We start from the raw sequence: 21026 nt of genomic DNA on the forward strand, positions 1-21026 counted from the left end.
GCAGACATAGAAAAAGTACAAAAATGAAAGAGAATCAAAGAGTAAAAGAGAAACAAAGATACGGGGACAGAGAGAGAGAGGGGGAGAGAGAGAGAGAGAAAGAGAGAGAGAGAGAGAGAGAGAGAGAGAGAGAGAGAGAACATACAGAGAGAATGAAATATGAAGAGCGAGAGTCTTACAATGCAGTTCAGTTAAAGGTCATTGAGGAGGAAGTTGTATGTAGGGCTGGGTGAAGTAGCTGGGGGTCCCGCTTCCTGTGATAGCCACCATATGTAACCTGCTGCCCTCTGTCCACATCACACACACACACACACACACACACACACACACACACACACACACACACACACACACACACACACACACACACACACACACAAAGACCACTACCGGCTGCTATACATATGACATAAATACCTCAAGAAATAGGCCAGTGACTCACAATCGTCCTCTAACCTCAGACACTGTATAGCACATAAAAACATGGCTATGGGAGTTAAAAGACCGACAGCAGCTTTTCAACATTTTCCTTCAGCATTTCTACTCTCTCACCCCCGCCCCCCACATTTACACACCCACACAATGTACATACACATGCAAAGAAGGACCTACTGAAAATTAAATTAAAAGGACAAGCTGCGTGTCAGCTTCTATTGCGACCCCCCTGTGTTGTCCCCTGTGGCGGAGCTGTATGACGCTGTGACCCCCTTAGAGGAATCCCAGAATCAGAAAACCTACGAGGCAGATAAAAAACAAAATTACAAGAAAAGAGGAAAGAAAAAGAAAAAGAAAAAAACTCAGCGGCTCTGGTTGGTTCTGGGTGACTGTCGTCCCATCTCATCCAATGAATTATGTTAAATTCCCATCCAAAAGAGTTGCTTTATTTAGATGGCATTTCCTCTGTTATTTGTTCATTTATTTATTTATGAAGAAATGGCTGCTACCAAGGATTGTCTTCCTATAGGTTTGAAAGGAAAGTTTTGACAGTCTGCCTTTCTGTCTATTGTAGAAGGCCGGAGTGCTGTCTCTCTCAAAAGAAAAAAAAAAACAAAAAAACAAGTGCTAGACTTTCATGCTGGAAATAAACTGGCCTTGTCTAAAGTCTAGCTTTCCAACCCACTCTCTTCTAAGACACCTGATTGCCTTTAATGAAAAAAACACAGGTGACATGCGGAGAAGAAAGCGAGAGATATGAAGAGAGAGGAAGAGACAGACAGACAGAGATGGTGGGGAAATGGCAGGAAAAATTAGGACGGAGGAAGAAGATATGAGATGGAGGAAAAGGTGATAGAGAGAGACATTCACATGGCTTAGTCTGCTAATGGGCATGCCACATTACATCTTAACACACCACTGCGTGGATGCTTTTATCCAAAGTGCCTTATGAGTGTAGCATGTTCATTAATTTTTAGTATGAGTGGCACCAGCAGAGACGAAGCCCTTAACCCTGGCAGTTTCAGTGCCATGGTGTAGCCACTGACTACACAGGATCACATTTAATGTGATTTCTCCTTTCAGAAAATAAATTATACACTTTATGAGAGTGAACTACATTCCCTTGTCTGAAGGAATTCAAAAATAACTATATTTAGTGATGGGGATCATGAGGAGAAAAGAAAAGCTTTTCTAACTCCCCCATGCCAACAGTGATAGAAAGTGTGAAAGCTCTCATGTGGGGAAAGCATGTAGCCTTGAGTCAGAGGATGAGTGTTTATGACAAGCTCTTATGTTGTAAAGTTGAGCAGTTGACAGGCCGACTCCTCATTAAGCCTCAGGATTAAGATGCATCCCTTGAAAGTATCTTATTTACTTCCCTGAAGACCAGCATAGTGTGTGTAAAGGCTTACAGGTGAAGGGGAAAGCTTCATGAAATCAGTTTTAACATGTGTGATCTACTTTACTGGCTACATCACACCACCGTTCCAGTCACGTGATACTGTAGATATCAAGAGCGCCGACTGAACTCAAATACACTGAGTTTCAAAGCTAGACTCCCCAGGCTCGCTGTGCAGAGGAGCTTTTGCCATGGTCTAGGTTAAAATTGACATCTCCTCGATATGACATGTGAGGCTGGCTTGAAAAACTCATCAGACAGACAGTTCTCTCTCGCAGAAGTGGGAAGGTCCTTCCCAGCGGGAGTGAGCGCCAGGATCACGTTTAATTATTTACAGAATGCAAGCATGAAGGAGGGGTATGAGTTTATGCACATGCACACCAGGGTAAGAAATTAATTTTTTTTCAGAAGGCAGTTTTTCCTCTCTTGATCTGATTTTAGGGGTATTTTGGTCGTTGTCTGGGACATTTTTTTTTTGTTATTGAATAAGGCTCTGATGATGTTTCCCAGCTGTCAGACAAAAATGTTCTAGAATTGTGACCAGATTATTCTTTTCTTTTTAGCCCTGCTCGTGACAGGGCAGGCCTCTACAGATGGCAGTGATGGCCAGTCGTTTGGCCTGTTCACCATTTATGTCACATGATCTGCGCTTCACTCTCTCTCTCTTCACTCCTAGCGAGGAGACCATTAGGTTTCACTTTTAGCAGAGAGAATTGTTCACGGTGGTAATTTAGTTAGTGTTGCCCACTGTGGCAGCCCACCGTGATAGGATCAATTTTTCAATTTTTGCACATTAAATGTAGCTTCTTTCTTTTTTTTTTTTTAAGATTTTTTTGGGATCTCTGCTTGGCATTAGAGAGAACCAGGAAAGGCAGGGGAGAAAGAGGGGATAACATGCAGCAAAGGGCTTGGCAAGGAACCAAACCAGGGTCGCTGTGGTAAGGATCAACGTGGTACAGAGCAACGAATGCACACAAACAGTGCTGCCTGAAGTATTCCTACAGTATTCCTGTAGTATTCACCTGATTTTTTTTGATAATGATTAAAACATTATTTGATTTTTAAACACACAACACAGAAACAACAAACAATAGACAATTGGAGAAACACATTAATAATATATGAAAGCACCAATAATAATGATAATATAGATAGATAGATAGATAGATAGATAGATACTTTATTCATCCCGAAGGAAATTCACAATATAATACATCAAAATAAAATAAAGTACAAACATAAAGACTAAAATCAAAGAAGTGATCATGTTATAATGACTGCACAGACATTCAAGGCCATAGCAATTAGAGTGCGGATCGGGGTCGAACGGGTCAGGCCAGGTTCGGACAAAAATTTATGAATTGTGTTCAGGTTCGGTCATATTTATGGTATTTTAGTGAAACTCTAGTGTAGAATAAATAAAATTGATGGACCTTCTGTCTGCTCTGGGCAACCTCCTGATAGTGCTGGGGTTGACGTGACGACGCTGAAGGCAACACGTTGGCTATTTCCGGCATTAAATATAGCCTGCCAATGGAGGACAAGCGAAATTATAGGCTCGAGTTGGGTTCGGACGCACGTTCTGCACTCTAATAGCAACGTGGAGCATTATCATGAGTGTATTAGAAAATATAAATAAACTACACCTAAAAGGGCTGTCACCTGATTGTGATCAGTATTAAGGGCCCTTAATATGAGTAAGCAATCTGTTCCACTTCATAACATATTTATCTACCTTATTGTGAAGCTTAGAAGACAATTTCTCGTAAGCTGCCACAAAACCAAGGTGAGAGAATCATACATGCATTGAGGGTACATCAACAGATTTCCAGTCTTTAACATTGAGTTTCCAACCCAAAATTGCTGTGTGATTCCAGTTTCCCAAGGGCACAGGGAGGTTGTTCAGGGGGTGAAGGATCACCCCGAACAAATAGATTGGTTTTCATTTTTTTCCTGCATTCCTACAGTCATTCAATAGCCTCTACTACTGTTTAAATACACTCTCCAGATCATGGCATTGCCAAGAGGAATAATTCCAGGGGAAATATTATTTAGTCAACGGTATAACAGTAAACCGCCAACTGTGGCTTTTCTTTGAAAAACAGCATGGTCAAGATACCAAAGTAATATGGTAGATAATAGAGGTTAGACCATCACCATCCCCATGGTGCCAAAAACAAATATTTACTATCCTATGCATACTGCAGTATCCTATCAATTTGTGTTGATCTGCTGAGCCTGCATTTAGTTTATAGACCATTTTTACTGTACATGTAAGTCACTGAAGAGCTACAGCAGCCCAGAATTGTGCAGAAAAAGCCAAGGAGGGTTTTAATAACAAGATCGCTGTACTAAAGTGTTAAGTTGCCCTCTTGCATCATCTGCTCACTATAAAGAAAGGCAAGCGTGGTATTTGCATAATTTATTTGTTCTGGGAAGAATTTACTCTGGTGTGAACATCTTCCTGCTGCTACAAACTTAATATTTAGCCCCATTACCACCAACACAGGCCTCCAAACAAGGCAGTATCATTTGCGCAGACAGCCCATACAACCACTTTGATCTCTAAAATGTAAATAAAAGATTAGTGCCGTGAAGATTTGAGAGATTACGGTTTTGATCGATGGAGTGCCACTATATTGTTCTTTCAAGGGACCGCTTTACTGTTTGAGTATTTCCTTGAGGCAAAGCACCGAGGCAAGAACGCCGGGAAGCACACTTGTCTTCCTGCTCTGTGTGAAGTAAGAAATATGGACTGCATGTGGGCAGATGAACGCTTAATTTGTACCGCTAAGATTTGCCACTAAGATGTACGATTAAGCTTGGGGTGAACGGGTGAAGGAACGAACAGTAGGAGGAACTGTCACGCTAGACGAGAAAAGAGAGAAAAGTTTTTACATGCTAGACTTTACGTCAGAGTGCTGGCAGCCATCTCAGATCACAAATCTCACTTTCAACATGTCATACTCTGACTTTAACTAAAACCGCCTGACCGTCATTCACGAGCTTCAAATTCCAGCACAATTGTGGAAATATGCCTGCCATGACACAATGATGTCAGCACGACAAAATTACATATGTTGTCAGTATTTTCCTCTTGCTTCAGGCTATGTACTGTTTTCTAATCAGCGCCTTCACCATTTTCTTAACCAGACTACACTGGAAAAAGTGTTCTGGTCATAGGTTACCATGAATTAGGCTACATATGGTGATCTACCAGGACCACATGTAAAAAAAAAAAAAAAAAAAAAAATCCACACAAACATACAAACAAAATACAGCACTGAATTAATTATTGGGGAAATGTTTGCCCCTTTACCCCTTTTCCCAATCCATTTCATGAACATTTTTGCCATGAGCTCCCTTTAATTCCTGACTGAGATGCACAAACACTTCCAACACTTCTGCACATCTAGAAGAAATGTTTGTTTGTGTACATATGTTTGTGCATGAGTATGCATGTGCGCTATGATTGGGTATTGAAGTCGGTACTTTACAGGGTATCGACCGAAATACACTGTACTACCGAGTACCAATCCATGTTAGATCAGTCGGTGCCAAATTTGGGTACCTCGAGAGTGGGTTGTGTTGTGAATTCAAATAAATATTGATAGGCGTCCTTGTGAGCCTTTTGAAAAATCCCTCCTCGTTTACTGCTTGTTGAAAATGCAAATCTGGGTGAGAGTATACATTACAGAGAAAGAGAGAGGCACAGGACTACTTTACTCCACCGTGTTTGCCGCCTCCAGGCCAGCTCATGCAGTGTAAACCTCCAGTTGAGAGAGGTGTACCTAGTGATTTTCCCTCTTCTATGGTGAGGAATATGCTACAACGCACACACACACTCCGGTGAGAGTGTTGAGTGTCTCCATCACATTATCCCTCCTTTGACTCAGCTCGGGATGTGAATGAGGATGAACGCAGAGACACAGTGACAGTTTCTGTGAATATCACACAAACAGCGGTGGCAATGGGGCGTTCATGGACCTCACCGTTGGCTCTGCCTTTTCCATGTTGGCCCATCTTGGCCTAAACTCCCTTTTATGGAGGGTTTGGTGGCAGAAAGGGCCAAAAAGGGGTTATTACAGCTTGCTGGCTACTGCTCCACAGCAAGTCGGCACCTAGATATGACAGGCTGGCGCTTATACAGACAGGGTTGGGAGAGAATATTTGTTGGTTCAAAATAAATACAAACTGTTCTAACTAAGAAACAGTAGAATAAAAGCTTTTATTGTCATTGTGTACATACAATGAAGTTTCAGACAATTTTGAAACTGAGAAATTTAGACTTATTTTTGCATCTGAATTTTAATTTTGTGTTACTACACAGAGAGTAAAGTACTGAAAAAAGCTACCGTTGCATACTGGTATTGGTTCAAAAGTTAACAGTGCACAGCCCTCGTGCGTGCACGTGGAGCGAGTGTGTGGGGGTCTGCATCTGCATCTGTGCATACTGTTTGTGTAATAGATAGAGCCTGACAGAGACCTCTGAACTGCAGCCAGTAGCTGGAGGACACAGGGGTGATCAGGTAATTAACTGGACTTGACCTCTCTAACAGGAGGTGGGAGGAGATGAGATGCAGTGGAGGATAGAGCGAGAGAGAAAATGAGTGAGAAGGACAATACGGAGAGATAGTACAGTAGAGGGAGAAAGAGAGGCAAAGAGAGATGAAGAGGAGAGATAGTGATAAGGGGGAAATGAGTGAGGAAGAAGACAGAGTCATCACCTATTTGGCCTGGCATATTGAACACAGCGGCAGAGTGTTATGTCTTCACAGAGGTCACTCTTCCAATTACACATTCGCAGACATGCACACACGTGCGCGGCCGCATGTGTATGCGCACTCCATCCCCTTTTAATTCCACCCCACCCTGTCTTTCTGATGAGAGGTGAATGCAAATCAGCTATGCTCTGCTGGGTAGACGTACTAAGAGGTATTAAAGGTGACATTAAGGAAGAATACTCACTTCGTCTATTCTGTTTCACACAAGTTCTCTTGTTGCACAATTTCCTGCTGAGTGGTGCATGGGTGTCGGTTTGAGCCCAAGTATGCGGAGGAGGACACAGATAGGTCATAGATAATGTACACTACTGCGTCAATAAATAAAACATGCTTCCAGACTTGGTGAAGATGGGCCTTGTTGCAGTATTCCTTCAATGCTGATATCTAAGATAACATCAATGATGACTTACTGTAAGACTTACTGGGGTTGGGGGGAAAGAGGGTGCAGCTCTTGCAGTGGATGATCTCCTTGACAACGGGCACATCTTGGGAGAGGGGTGCAGGCACCATGCCCAGGCCAGGCATCATGGGGTTCATGGGGGCAATGCCAGTCATCAGCCCAAGACTGGGGTCAAAATCTGGAGGCGGGAGAGAAATGTGGATGAGAATACACAGCAATTGTCACAGGAACCTCGGGGAAAGCAGGGACACGTAAACAAAACACACACCGACGCCAAGACAGACACAAATATTGGTTCAAACTTGCTAACTGCTAATCAGTAACAGCTAACCTTTACCAGGGCATCGTTTGAGTCCACACTGGGTATTTCATGTTCCATTTCACATTGTGCACTTCCTCCCTCAACGCAGAGTGACACTTCTGTCAACAGCAGTGACACACAAGCAGCTTATAAATAACTGAATATATCAGCCACTCATGAATAAATCATCTAATGAATAACATGCATATTTAAACTATTTTTACTCTGTCTCTCTCTCTTCCTGTATCTGTCTTTCATTCTCGAAGTCTCTCACTCGTACACGAACACACTCACTTTCTCTCCTCCCTTCCTTTTCTCCTTGCTCTTTGAATGATGACCTATAACTTTACACAAAGAAATTTCAGATTGTGAACCCCCAAAAAAACAAAAAACAAAAAAACAAAAAAACAAACAAACAAAAAAAAAAAACACAGTAGCTTTATTCACAGGTACTGATTTTAGACTGCACTTGGGAGCACATACACACACACACACACACACACACACACACACACACACACACACGTGCATATACACACTATCTCAGCATGATGCTTTTTGAAATGGAAATGTATTGCCCTCTCCCATGAGCCTCGATTGCAGCTGCAGCAGACATTGGAAGTGAAATGCTGTCACTGCATGCATGTGCGTTTATGTATGTGTATACTACTCATGCCAAGTCTCCGTCCCCATGAGTGATAACAGTCTGACGGAGACAAAACTGAAATAAAAGAATAACAAAATACCGGAACAATGTAAGCTCAAGAGGAATAGCTTGGGGTTTTCTTTCAGCGAAGTCATCTTTGAAAGAAAAACCTACTTAGATGAGGCACATAATATGTCCAAGGTGGGTAGAGGGATAGAGACCAAAGAAGTTATCAATGACATGATGGTGCTGAACCAAACAGGATACAAGATGAAAAACTGTGATATTGCAGTAGTTGGCGGGGCTCTCTCTGTCTCATATTGATGACCTCACCATCAGTCTCTGGCCAGGTGACAGAGAGAGGGGAAGCAAGAGATAAGGAAAACCCTGCTGGGTTGCCAGAGCGATGGATGACTTCTCCTGGTGAGGGGGAGGAGAGGAAGATGGATAGCAGCAGAGAGATAAGTAAAGCAGAAATGAAAGAGAGGAAGAGGGAGAGAGGCAAAGAAGGCATTCATACTGCAGTATGCCAGTACTGTACATTTCTATTCCAGCGTGCCAGGATGGGCTATTTTCCTCCCACTGCCTGCATCTATGTATCTACGACTATATCTATTTAACTGTCTATCTAAACCTGCGTTCACACTGCAGCTGAAAGTGTTGCCATTTTTCCCCCCTCATATGACCGAGATTTGGTGTTTTCTAATGAGTATGAAGAGTAAAAAGCAGTGTGGAGTTGCATTTTTTTCAATTCCAATAAGGGCAACATCGATCAATGGTGCACAATCCAATGTCAAGGCATGCAATCTTCATGTGTCTTCTATTTAAAACACTCAAACTGGAGCTTGTCACCATCGTCGGGACACCAAGCAAATCTTATGGCATCCACATCAGACAATTATTCTAACTTTGGCAGCCGTGGCAGCTTGGCTGAGCAAGCATTTGCACGGAGGACAAGAGGCAACAATGAATGTCAAAATCCGTTCTTTAATTAGATTTGTTTTGATTTAATTTTGTTTAACTGACTGGATTTGATTTTTGATTTAATAATTGCCCACTCGGCATCCACTGTACTCCTGGCCAGCCTGGAAAGTGTATCTCTGTGACCATTCCCAAGATTTTTTTCTCCCCTTTTGGCTACGAACTTCAGCCCGTAAAGCCACTTTAGATTGTAAAAGGCTATTAATGGCTATAAATAAACTTGAACTTGAATGAAAAGAGACAGAAATAGTATACATATACTTCAAGCACCATGGTACACAGCCTACTTAAACTGTTTGAAACAAGCAACAGAGGCTTGAACAGTTAACAGAGATGTGAAGAAACTCCTGTTTGAACACAAAAGCTTATCTATGTATGTATCTATACATCCATCCATCCATCCATAGTTCCATAGTTAGTTTTATGTTTGTTTTTTACTTTCATGCTGTTGACTACATGCCACTCTGTCTCCTTCTGCTTTCTGTTTGTGCTGTATATATTCGGAGAGTGGGATTAAACCAGGCTCTATCTGACCCCAGAAAACATCTAGATCAGACAAAAAGCCGTCTCCAGGGTTACGTCCCGGCTTCGCCTGCTTCAAGCACTCTGAACTCAGGTCAGCTCACTACCTTCAATAGACATGATCTGACTGCTCTGGGCTGAGTCAGTTTGTACGTATATGTGTGTGTGTGTGTGTGTGTGTGTGCGCACTTTCCTCTCTGCCTGCATAACTCTCTGTATTTCTTTGTTTATCTGTTTTGCTCCGTTTGCTTTGCCATGGCAATCCCATCCAGCTCCCGATGTTTGGCATGCCCCAGGCAAAAGTTTAAAAAATATTTTCAATTTGATGGCTTTGTCATGTTAATGATTTTTATGTCAACGGAGGGCAAATTAAGTTTGTATTTAGTTGAAGAGCTGATCTGATTAGGGGCACAGTCGGTTCAGTTTTCATGACCTGTAGTTCAAGTAAAGCCTGTGTACGTCTGTGTAAATATGTAAAAGAGATAAAAACAATTAGCTATGCAAGCTTACTCCAACATGTCCGCACCGTAACTGTAAGCAAATGTGATAAAAATTGCAGTGGTTTTGCAGAGACATTCATTAGAATTCAGTTCTGCCTAGTGTAAATTGTATTCTAAAGGGAAATAAACCTTAAATCAATTTAACACTTTGGCAAAGTACCTTGTATTTCTGAGCCCATTTTATTGTGGTGTTTCCTATTTCTCTGGGTAACCAGCCAAATCTGAGATATTTCAGGTGCAGCTACCATGGAATTTAATATCACCCAATTTTTCAACAATCTAAAACATCAATGGTAAATGTCACATTTTGGTGTCATTCCCCTGGAATCAAAGAGCAAGGGCTTATTTCTGGACTCACCATTTTGCAATAACAATCACTGACAGAGAGAGAAAGAGAGAGAGAGAGAGAGAGAGCAATCACAGAAAAGAAAGAGATACCAATTTCTCCACTGACAGCAGCCTTGATAGACCAGAATGCAATGCAGCCACAGGACATGTTGCATTTTGAATAAAGGTGAGACTTTTGCTTTTTTCTTAAAAGGAATACCAAAGAGGATTCAGGAGGAGTGAAGAGGTGTAACTCAGGTCAAAATGAAGGAGAGGTGATGTCCTCAGCAAGCAGCCCATGGTAGACATATAGAAAGCTAATGTTATCTATGCATACTGTGGCCATAACTTTTACTTTACGTAAATTCAATAAAAGACGATGCGAGGCTACATACATATCAAGATCTACAGAATGACAGCCTGAGTTGAACGTTCAGGCCATAATCGCGTCATTCTGCCAGTTGCGTTCTTTGCCCCGTGGACACTGTAGCAAGCATAAAACAACATTAATTCTCACTATCAGCATTGCTCTCTCTCCATGCATATAAGCCACAACTGTAGGCAAGTCAAACAACAAAAAAACAAGAAAACCATAAATACCTCATGTAGTGTTTTGCACGGTTCAAACTGGTTATGTATAACAATGTAAAACAACTGTACCCCTCTCTATCTCTCATTTCTGTTTACTGTATTTTACACTTTGTTATCAACAATTACTTATGAAGTGTTGTCATAATTTACTTCTAACTTAGCCATGTCTCCCCTGCAAAAGACACGTTGTATCTCACCGGGAACACGCCGATTAGGTAAAAGTTTAAAAAGTATCTAAGGGGTGGAATTTTTCTTTGAACATCTTTTTTTTTTTTTTTGGCAACTTCGTAATTCATAGTGATAAGAGTAAACTGTGAGATTCCTTACCAGTTTTTCAAATATTCAGTATATTTTGTCACATTACTTGTCCTGTGTGTGTGCATATGTGTGCGTGTGTGTGTGTGTGTGTGTGTGTGTGTGTGTGTGCGCGCTCTATTTTAAGAGCTCAGGGCATGTACAGAGAGCAGTAGCAGATGTGTGTGATGAGAGATTATTTACTATATCCTCTTCTAGGGGATTTTAAGCAGCACTGGCTCTCTCATCACTATGGCAACAATGAAGCCTCAGTCTGGGAGCCATGTTTCATGTTTCATCACTAACAGAGCAATGACCCAGTGTTTCAGTGTTTTCAGTGCAAAAGAGGTCTGCAGTGAGCAACCCCTCCGAGACTCAGAGCTCATGAGAGCGCCCTTCAACAAAAAACATCAAAAGAAGCCTTCTAGTTCTCTGTCCGCCCACACAAGGCCACACAGCACTATGTGTGTTTATCCCTTATCTTCTTTTCTTCCCTCTCTCCTGTGCTCTCTGGCATTTTTCATCCATTTCTCCCTGCATTCCTTTGTTACTGTACATTTCACTGTTCCAGAGTCATTTTCAATGATATGTTCTGTATTTATCAAGACAGGACATATTCAAATGTTGACATTTGTAACATTTTTCTTGTACACATCTATACCACTTTCCTGTTCACTTGGCTAGTGCTGGAGTTCACTTTAACTCAGAATTTCTGCCATGTAAATTAACAACCTACAACATGTCTCTCACAGTGTGATAAATCAATGAATGCTAAGACGAAGAAGAAAACTGAATTTTCCTCTATGAAGTTTCTCTTGAGCTGACCCTGTGAACACAATGTTGTCCCTGATCTGATATTTACAAGTCGGATATTCTGAGGTCCAAGTTCAAGTGAATGCAGCATAAGCTGACTTAGCAGCAGAACAGTGTGGAAGGATAAATGCAATGTATTTCTGTAAATGCTGAATTAAACAGTTAGAAAGCACAATTTGCAACTATTTCACACACATATTTGACCGTGCTGAGTTTCCAGTTTTCAAAAGGAACATTTATAATGATTTTTAAGGTCAAAAACAAATGCCGAACTGGACAAGCAAGGAGCTGCTATGAACGTTTATCAGTGAAGGGTATCAACATTTGAAAATGGCCTGGCTTGAAAAATACCAAACGCATCCTTTCAAAGAGACCATGGACCTCCCCTTGGACAAAACTTCTGAAAAGGTGCCTCCACTCTTAATTCATCTCATCTATTGAATGCCTGTTGAGAGCAAATAGCAACTGCATGATCCCACAGACATCCAGAAATTGAATATCCATGAACTGCCTTATATTGCTGTTCAAACTGCAAGCAAATCAATAAAAATACATTTAAAGTTTGACTCCAAAAGCATCTATTGGTTCGTCTGACAGAGAACGAAAGCCAAATTTCCGTGAAGCATGTCTGAACTATCGCTTTAACCAAATGATATTTAATCTATTCTACAGCACACTCCCCTTTTGATAACTAATAAAAAATTCAAATATCAGTTAATTAGAAATCCTCCATTAACTTTCACCTTCTGTCTCTGAGCCTGCCTGAAACTGTTCGGTTCCCTTGGGGGAGGCCCACCTCCCACTTTGAAATCCTCTGCTTTCAACAATATATTAAACTTTTTTCCTGGAGGTTTGTGGAATGAAGTTGGGCATAAATCAGAGGCACAGTGAAGAGAGAAGAAAAAAAAGAGTTTGCATTTGACGTCAGCATGCACCTTCATATTACTGTCACACTCTCCCTTCCCTCCTCTTCATTCTCCTTCCCTCTTGACACCCATTCCCCTCCCCTTCCCACCTCCTGTTTCCTCTAATTTCCAGGGTACAGTCCCACCACGCAGCAGCAGTCAGTGATGGGTGGAGGCTGGCCACAGGAAACTGCTGTGAGGCATGCTGGGTAAAATAGGTAATATTTTCTGGCAAACAGGAGGGCCGGGCCCCTTGGAACCTCGGCTCTTTCTCTCTCTGCCAAACATCCATCTCTGCTCACCTCACCTCTCTTATTGGAGTCCCACCTGCTCCCCATGCAGATAAAAAAACACACTGGAGAAGTAAGCTTCATGCAGAGGAAACTGATTGTCTCTCGCTGCTGTTGGCAGTTAAACTCAGAGATTTATCTCCACCACTTCTGTCTAAAATCCATTGATCCGTATCATTAATATTGCTTTCAACATTTTGTAGATCAGAATATTTCATCATATATACAGCATCCCCTTCGCAACACTGGAACTGTCAAAGTGCATTAAATATCTATGAGCATCAATTTATATCATGCTTTTTTTATTATTTTTTATTTTACCTCTTATACAGAATATTAACTTTGGTCAGAGAAACCGGTGCAGTTGGTTGCTGTGGTAGATCAGCTCATAGAGCACAAGAATATGTTGAAGTGTGTGTGTGTGTGTGTGTGTGTGTGTGTGCATCTGGGTGTGTGGTGAGTTTGTGTGTGTGTGTGTGTAGCTGGTGAGTGCCCAACGAACACAGCAAGACAGAACTGTGGGAGACCCTCCTCCTCCCGAGAGCCCTTTTGTTCATTCAAAGAATGCTAGCATGAATGAATACCAATACCTGAGTGTGTGTGTGTGTGTATCCATGTGTGTCTGCGTGTGTTCTTGTGTGTGCGGGATGTGTTTGTTAGGTCTATCCGTGTGTGCGCAGGTAGTGCATGTACCTGTGTGTCGTGTGTGTTTGGCTCTATAAATACATCCACATATCTTCCTTAGTCTCATAAGCAGCTGCCTTGAGGCCTCCATCCAATAACGGTCGTAATCGGAACCCAAACCAGCCAATCAATGCTATTATCGCTTGTTAAAGAAACATCTATATCCATGAGGGGAGCCTATCACAATGGTCTTTGCTGTCCCAGGGATGCTGCCTGGTAACAAAACTGCCACTTTGGAATGAATACTAATGTACAGATAAATACACTGGCTATTCACATAATTATTATTTACAGAGAAGCCGCTAGTAATGAGGGCTAGAGCGCCTGTGCCAGTAAGCATCCACCCTGCTGAAGTGCCTTTGAGCAAGACACTGTATCCCTACCAGCTCCAGTGCACCTGACCCTGAACTCTGACCTCCCTGTGAAGGTAGCAAGTGAAAACTGAATTTTCCTACTAGATCGATTTTGTTGTGACAGAGTGCTAAATCAGTTCTGCCCCTCAAATAAACGCGGGAAATGTGAACAGACTTCGGTGACGCGTTTTCTTTCTCTGGTTTGTTTTAGCTCAGTTTGGTCGATTTTGCCATAAATTATGATATTACAGGGAATCCACAGGTTTTGCTGTCAAATTCAAGACATTTCAAGTGCCTTTTAATGCCACATAAAATTGAATGAGACAATTGTGTAAACTAAAATAAATGAACACTGGAAGTAAATAATTAGAAAAATGATTGAAGGTGTTTCAGATTAAATAATTTTATTGTACAGCTGCATTAACACAAAATCAGAATATGTGGCCTGCCTTTATCTTCGTAAAATCTCCCAGCACATATCTTCAGCTGCCATCTTTCTCAATTGATCCTCACATCATTTCAGTTCACTTAATGACACCAAGTAGTTGGTTTCTGTCTGAACATAACTAATGAAAGTGATGAGATAATGAGAGGGCGGTTTAGAAAGGACACCAGAAAATTGGATGATAAAGCACATAAAGTCAAACTGTACAGTCGATAGGATGCATATTGTTCTGCTGACCCTGTTCAACATTAATCTATGAGTGGAAATTAACCATAAAGAAACCTGTCATTGCCTGATGGGAAAAAGACATTTTAATACTTTTTAAGACCATAAAATGTAATGATTTATTTTAAGACAAGACAAATACAGTAAAAAAAATTCAGCCATTTTTTTCTTTTCTATGACTGATGATACTGACTTACCTGATATTGCCTGAATTGTCCAAAACCCATCATCAATTACTCCTTACAGATTAACACAAGAAAAAATCCTTTGGGGCAGCTAGACTCAAATATAGTTATAGCTACTATTATCTTGGGCAGTTACAAAATACACTATCAAACAAAACATTACACAAATATTCTGTACAGACACTTATTTGTATAGAAATGAACCTTGTGTAAAGTCATTTACACTAGGTTTCAAATCTAAAAGAGGACACCAGATAATGGTGGGTCAGCCTTTCTAGTGTTAAAACAAATGCACACAGGATAGTAGTTGAATATTATGTGACCCACAAATAACTCGGCCCCTTTAGAAGTTGACTGAGGTATTAATATTTGTGGCTACCACCAGCATATCCCCTATTAAGAAAAAAAAAATGCTGACAGGGTTGACTAGAGGACAGGGGAATAAAGGGATGTAATCAGGACCAAACAACAAAAAGAAAGAAGACAAGAATACTTTAATCTCCCTAAAGAGAAGAATGGGAGTTATGAGTCCTAAAATCTCTTGAAACTCTTGGAAAAAGGCAAAATGATATCCCTGGGATAAAATGTCTTAGACATAGCTGCCAGAGTGAATAAATCCTGCCAGATTTAGAGATGAGACTGTGTGTGCGTGCCTGTGTGTGCACGTGTCTGTGGGTGCATGTGCATGTGTGTGTGCATGTGCATGTGTGTGTGTGCATGTGCATCTGTATGTGTGATAATAAATGGTAGCATGTAAGGTTGTAAGGTCAGAGAGAGAGAGAGAGAACGAGAGAGAGAGAGAGAGAGAGAGAGAGAGAGAGAGACAGAGAGAGAGAGAGAGAGAGAGAGAGACCTTATTTGACAGAGAGCAAGGAGGACCATTTTTCCAGCTATTCCACCACACTCTGCTGTCATCACGGTGTGGGTGTATGACTCAGTGATGTAACAACCTCCATTCAATATCCCAATAATAACACTACACCAACATATCAAACTCCATTCACCATCTCTGGCCATAAGGATTATCTATCACATATAGATCAATAGACTTCTCATCTTTATGGTCAACACAAGTCCAACTAAATAGAGGTTTGTCTGCCTGCATTCAATAACACAACTCCAAGGTTATATTGCCTGCACTCTGCTCACAAATAGTCCACCTATCTTACATCAAAAAACAATAATGCATTATCAATAGGGCATCTATACTTTAACTATGATTTTTCAGAAAAGTGTGTGCCGATGATTTCAAGTTTGTAATGGGTCAGTCAGTGAGAAATATGTCACCTTATTTTGACCTGTAACTCAGTGGGGAAAAAAAAACAAACAAACAAAAAAATAAAAAAACAAAAACGCATTTTATGAATGCTAAAATGCAAAGACGAGATGTGTATTGTTCCCTGAAGTTTTGTCAAAATCAGATAACTGCTGTCTGAGATATTGAGTGTGTGACAAATGGACAACCAAACAAACAGATGGAGACTCCTTTTCCCTCTCGTGATGAAAAGAAAACAAGACGTGCTTCATTCCAGAACAAGATATCCACCATTTGAAACAGTGACACTCGCAAAATAGCACAAAATTAAATCAAACTGTGTACTTTTCATGTTTGCAAAGTAACACTTTTGCAAACATGGATTCACTCTGTGCTGAAGCTCTCAGATTCTCTGTCCACATTACTGATGCAGTAATAATAATAACAAACTTTATACAGCACTTATCTAAAAGCAGAGTTTACAAAGTGCTTTATGGTCTGTCAGAGTAGGTGTCTGCCTGGATATAACAGTGCTGATCTAATCGAAGAGGATGAAATACTGACACTCTCTAATGAAAAAGTGGCTGGGGTACTTGAATTGACACATGGAATAACTGAGACAAGTGAAAAGGCGCCGCAATATTGCATTTGTTTATTTATCTGTGTGCTAGTGTCTGTGCTATAAATTTTGTTCTCAGTTATATGTATGTGTGTCTCTGTTTCGCATCTTGTTCATGTTTTGTCTATGCTTTCAGTTTCGTTACATTCTAATGTCCATAAACTGTGCCATGCAGACAGAACTCTGCTTTTACATGTATTTAAGAATCTACACACTCAAAAACATTGTGCTATTTATTATTAGCCAGTGGGGAAGCTGGGTTTCACTATAGTCTGCCAGTTGGCTCATAAGACTAGTGTGTGCCAAAAACAGTGGCATGGCGAAATTTTTACACTAGGTGGAGCTCCTGCCCTGGGTAGCTCTGTGTATTTCGGGAGAGCCAGCTGCTTGTGGCTAGCGGTTTCTTTAAAAAAAAAAAAATTAACAATTATCACCATAGTACCACAATCTTTAGACTCTGATTGATCAACACCTAAAATAATAAATACAGGGAAAGTCGCTGGTAAATTTGTATTTCCTGTAGACGCTGCAGCAGAAAATCGTCCAATCTGGCAACACTGCTTGGGCGTCAATTTCTTCAGACCCAGATCCAGTTGTTTTTGGCATGCAATGTCAACCAATCAGGGAACACAAGGAAAAGATGAAAATATTACGCACATACCACATTTACTGCTATCGGACGGAGAACAGTACATGATTTATGTGAGAGTTACAATAACAAACAATAACAAGTAAGAAAATGTTTTTTTTTTTTTTTTTTTATTTTATTAAAATACGTATTTCATATTTGGAATTGCAGAAGAGGTAAATGAACCACAATGGCCAAACCAGAGCTCATCATGCACTTACTGGCTACTCTGAACGGGACTATTGTCAAAAGCAGCTTCCCCACTGGCTAAAAATGAATTTTTTGAGATTGTAGATTCTTAAGCACATGTAAAAGCAGATATGTTCAGCATGTCAAGGTTTATCAACATGTTGAGGTAACAAAACCAAAAGCATGAACCAAACACAAACACAAATGTGTAATATAGAAACAAGCATATAAGCAAGAATAAAATGTACAGCATAGTTGTAAACATGGATATAAATGTACAAATTTTTCTGCCTGCCATAGAAAAAGAATGAGTGAGAGAGAGAGACATGGTTCAGAAGCAAAAAAAATAAATAAATAATAAAAAAAAATACAGTAGAAGAGAGCACTTCATTCTGCCATGATGGAGAGTCAATGGTAAATCCACCTGGATTATTTCAAAGGCACAAGCTGATCTGGTGACAAAGGACTACATGACAGCACATGTAACTGTGTGAGTGTGCGTGTGTTTCTGTGTGTGTTATGCTATTCTTTGTGTGTGGTGTGTGTGAGCTGATCAGCACGGTTAAGTTCAAAAGGTTGTGAACAAGAAAAACTGGAAACAGGACTAGGCATCTCTTACTAACGTCTACTGAATCTATGGATTGCATTATGGATGGAGTTCAGCAAAGGTCAGGTTAACTGCTAAGAACCTACCTTTCAGCCTGGTTAAGTGCAGACTGAAAAGGAAGAGTGGATGCACATTTATGGCTCAGACTGCTCTTAGTGGTAAACCTTGATTGGCCAGAGATTTCCTCTTCATAAATGGTTAAGAAGGGAAGCAGACAGAAATGGTAGGAGAGCAGTAGATAGAGTCAGAAATGAGTTGGTAGGAGTATTTCAAACAGAATCCTTTAAGAATGGCTGTTGCAGTGCCTGCCTGCCTGCAGATGGATAATAATGCTTTCCACTGAGACAAAGTATACCACACTGACTTCCTTATGAGACTGTAGATTATATAATGGTAGAGCTTTGTTCTAAAATGAGCTGTGCAGAACATGACAAAATGACCCGCACTCTGCAAAATATATAAATAACAGAAAGCACTTTTTAAAAGAGTCCTTCACATAGGTTGCACTAAGTGTAAGTCATATACTATAGTCTAAACTCTATCTTTTTTGTTTGTTTTCTTCTTAAATGGATGCGTGCTCAGTATGCAAAAGTGCTCAATTTACTGCATATAAGACAATAGTAAGACAAATGGATTGGCTATTGTTTTGTCTACAATATACTTTTTTTTTTTTTTTTTCAAGAATGAGCATCTCAACATGATTGAGCGCAGGCTAAGTGTGCAAAACAGCTCAGCTCCGTGAAAAGCAGATGAACAGCGTGCGTTCTACTGTGGCCGGGGGTAACAGTGGCTGACTCAGCTGTAATGAGACATTAATGAAGATGTTGGGTAATTTGGGATGATGAGGGAGGGAGGGGGAATTGGGAAGGAGAGAGGGGGAAGGAAGGAAGCAAAGGGGGAAAGTTAGGGGAAGCACCAGCTGCTTTTCCAGGTGATCCATGAGGGGGGACACAGCTGTCCACTTCACCCGACTCGCCTCCCTCTCCACCTCTCTCTCCTCCCTTCTTTCCCCTCTACGCCACCCTTGTGAAACCACTCCTGCCACCTAACAGCTTTAATGAAGATATATTAGCCCAACTGAGGCCTAATTCATCGTTTGGGCATACTGATCAAGACCCCCTACACACCTCTCCCTCTCATTCTCAATGCGTGGGCAACAGCCTTCCTCTCCATCTCCATCATGCTGGGCAGCTCCCCACTCTGTCGGTAATGTTTATGATACTCTTGAAATGATAGCTGGCAGAGGCTGTGCTAAGTCTGAGAGTAGTGCAGTAAATATCACAAATTAAATTTAATGGGAAAACCTCAGTAGCAAGGGGCAGCAACCTCCACACAGACTTCATTTGAAATATAGACTTGCACACAAGTGGATATGCAGCGCATACACATGCATCAATGTGCACACACACATTCACAGTATATTTTCTGTAGCAGTGTTGATAAGAGAGTGCACTTCAGCTAAGAAGGGTGGCAAATTTCTAAAAGGCTTTAGGGAAGCAACTCTAACAAGGAGGGAGAAAAGACTCATCATAGATGGAGAGTGGGATGGTGGAACTGAACTTCACATTATAACTGGAGAGTGGAATCGGCAGTGCTGACTGTAATGTCATCAATGCAGAGAGGTGTGGGTTTACCACACGCTTAATACAATAATAAATTCTCTCCCAGCATGTAATGATTTTGGGAAAATGATAAACTGACAGGATAAAACTGCAATACCTCATAAATCAAACAGCTCACAGTTTTAAACAACTCACCATCCCACTCTCCATCTATGATGAGTCTTTTCTCCATCCTTGTTCTTATGTCAGTGTTAATGAAATATTATAAATAATCACTGGTTGAGTCTAATTTGTTTAGATGGGATTTGTGCCTTCCAAAGGACATGTCAAAGACACAGCTCACTGATTGGTCACGTTTACTCATAAGGCACATGCTGTGAAATAGGAAACAAATGGCAGCTGGGAGGCAACACATCATCTACTTTGGTTCCCTGGGCTGAAAAGAGTTCTTTCATAACCTCTGCCCTCATTAATTGCAATTTCCAAAAGAAATAACTCTGAAATAACCGAGATGGGGTCTGAATCTGCCTCACTTGGTTCATTGGTTGGAAGCTGGTGTTTGGCCTCCATATTTCCCTCTCTGAGGTCAGCTGGAATTATTTGCAGAAAAGTTTGCGTGGTTTGCTTATTTGGTAAGTTAGCATACAGGCCACAGTAATGAAGTTAAAGCTTGTGTCATTTTGTGATTGACCCAGTCGTGCAGTGCTTTCCAATCAGCTGCTGGCACTGAGCTTCTGTACGTGTGTGTGTGTGTGTGTGTGTGTGTGTGTGTGTGTGTGTATGTGCCTGCGTGTGTTAGTTTCTATCGTCTTCTCACTGATAATAGAGTCATAGTTCTACTTTTGTGAATCGATGGCATGTGACGCCGAGTGCAGTGAAAGGCAGATGGCTCGAGCACACAAGGCATAGCAGCTGATTTTTGGTAATTTTGTGTCCAGAGACGCATGGAGGACCACTGGTGTGGTTGGAAATGGGGTCGGATTAGGACGAATACATTATCAGTACTGCAGGTGTGGAGAGCCTGGCTTCGATCAAGACCAATCAAATCACTGCTTTGCCTTCCTTTAAAAAACAGTACACATTCCA

At 41.0% G+C, this 21026-nt stretch overlaps 1 protein-coding gene across 1 annotated transcript in view; it reads right to left on the reverse strand.

The window, feature by feature from the left end:
- Positions 1-21026, reverse strand: part of LOC115366506 (ecto-NOX disulfide-thiol exchanger 2-like) — a 189081-nt gene that overhangs the window by 56342 nt on the left and 111713 nt on the right. The window contains exon 4 of the mRNA XM_030061992.1: positions 7041-7196. Coding sequence (XP_029917852.1) covers positions 7041-7196 — 156 coding nt within the window. The remainder of the gene's footprint in view (positions 1-7040; positions 7197-21026) is intronic.

The sequence above is a fragment of the Myripristis murdjan genome, chromosome 10 (assembly GCF_902150065.1).
Source record: "Myripristis murdjan chromosome 10, fMyrMur1.1, whole genome shotgun sequence".
NCBI lineage: Eukaryota > Metazoa > Chordata > Actinopteri > Holocentriformes > Holocentridae > Myripristis > Myripristis murdjan.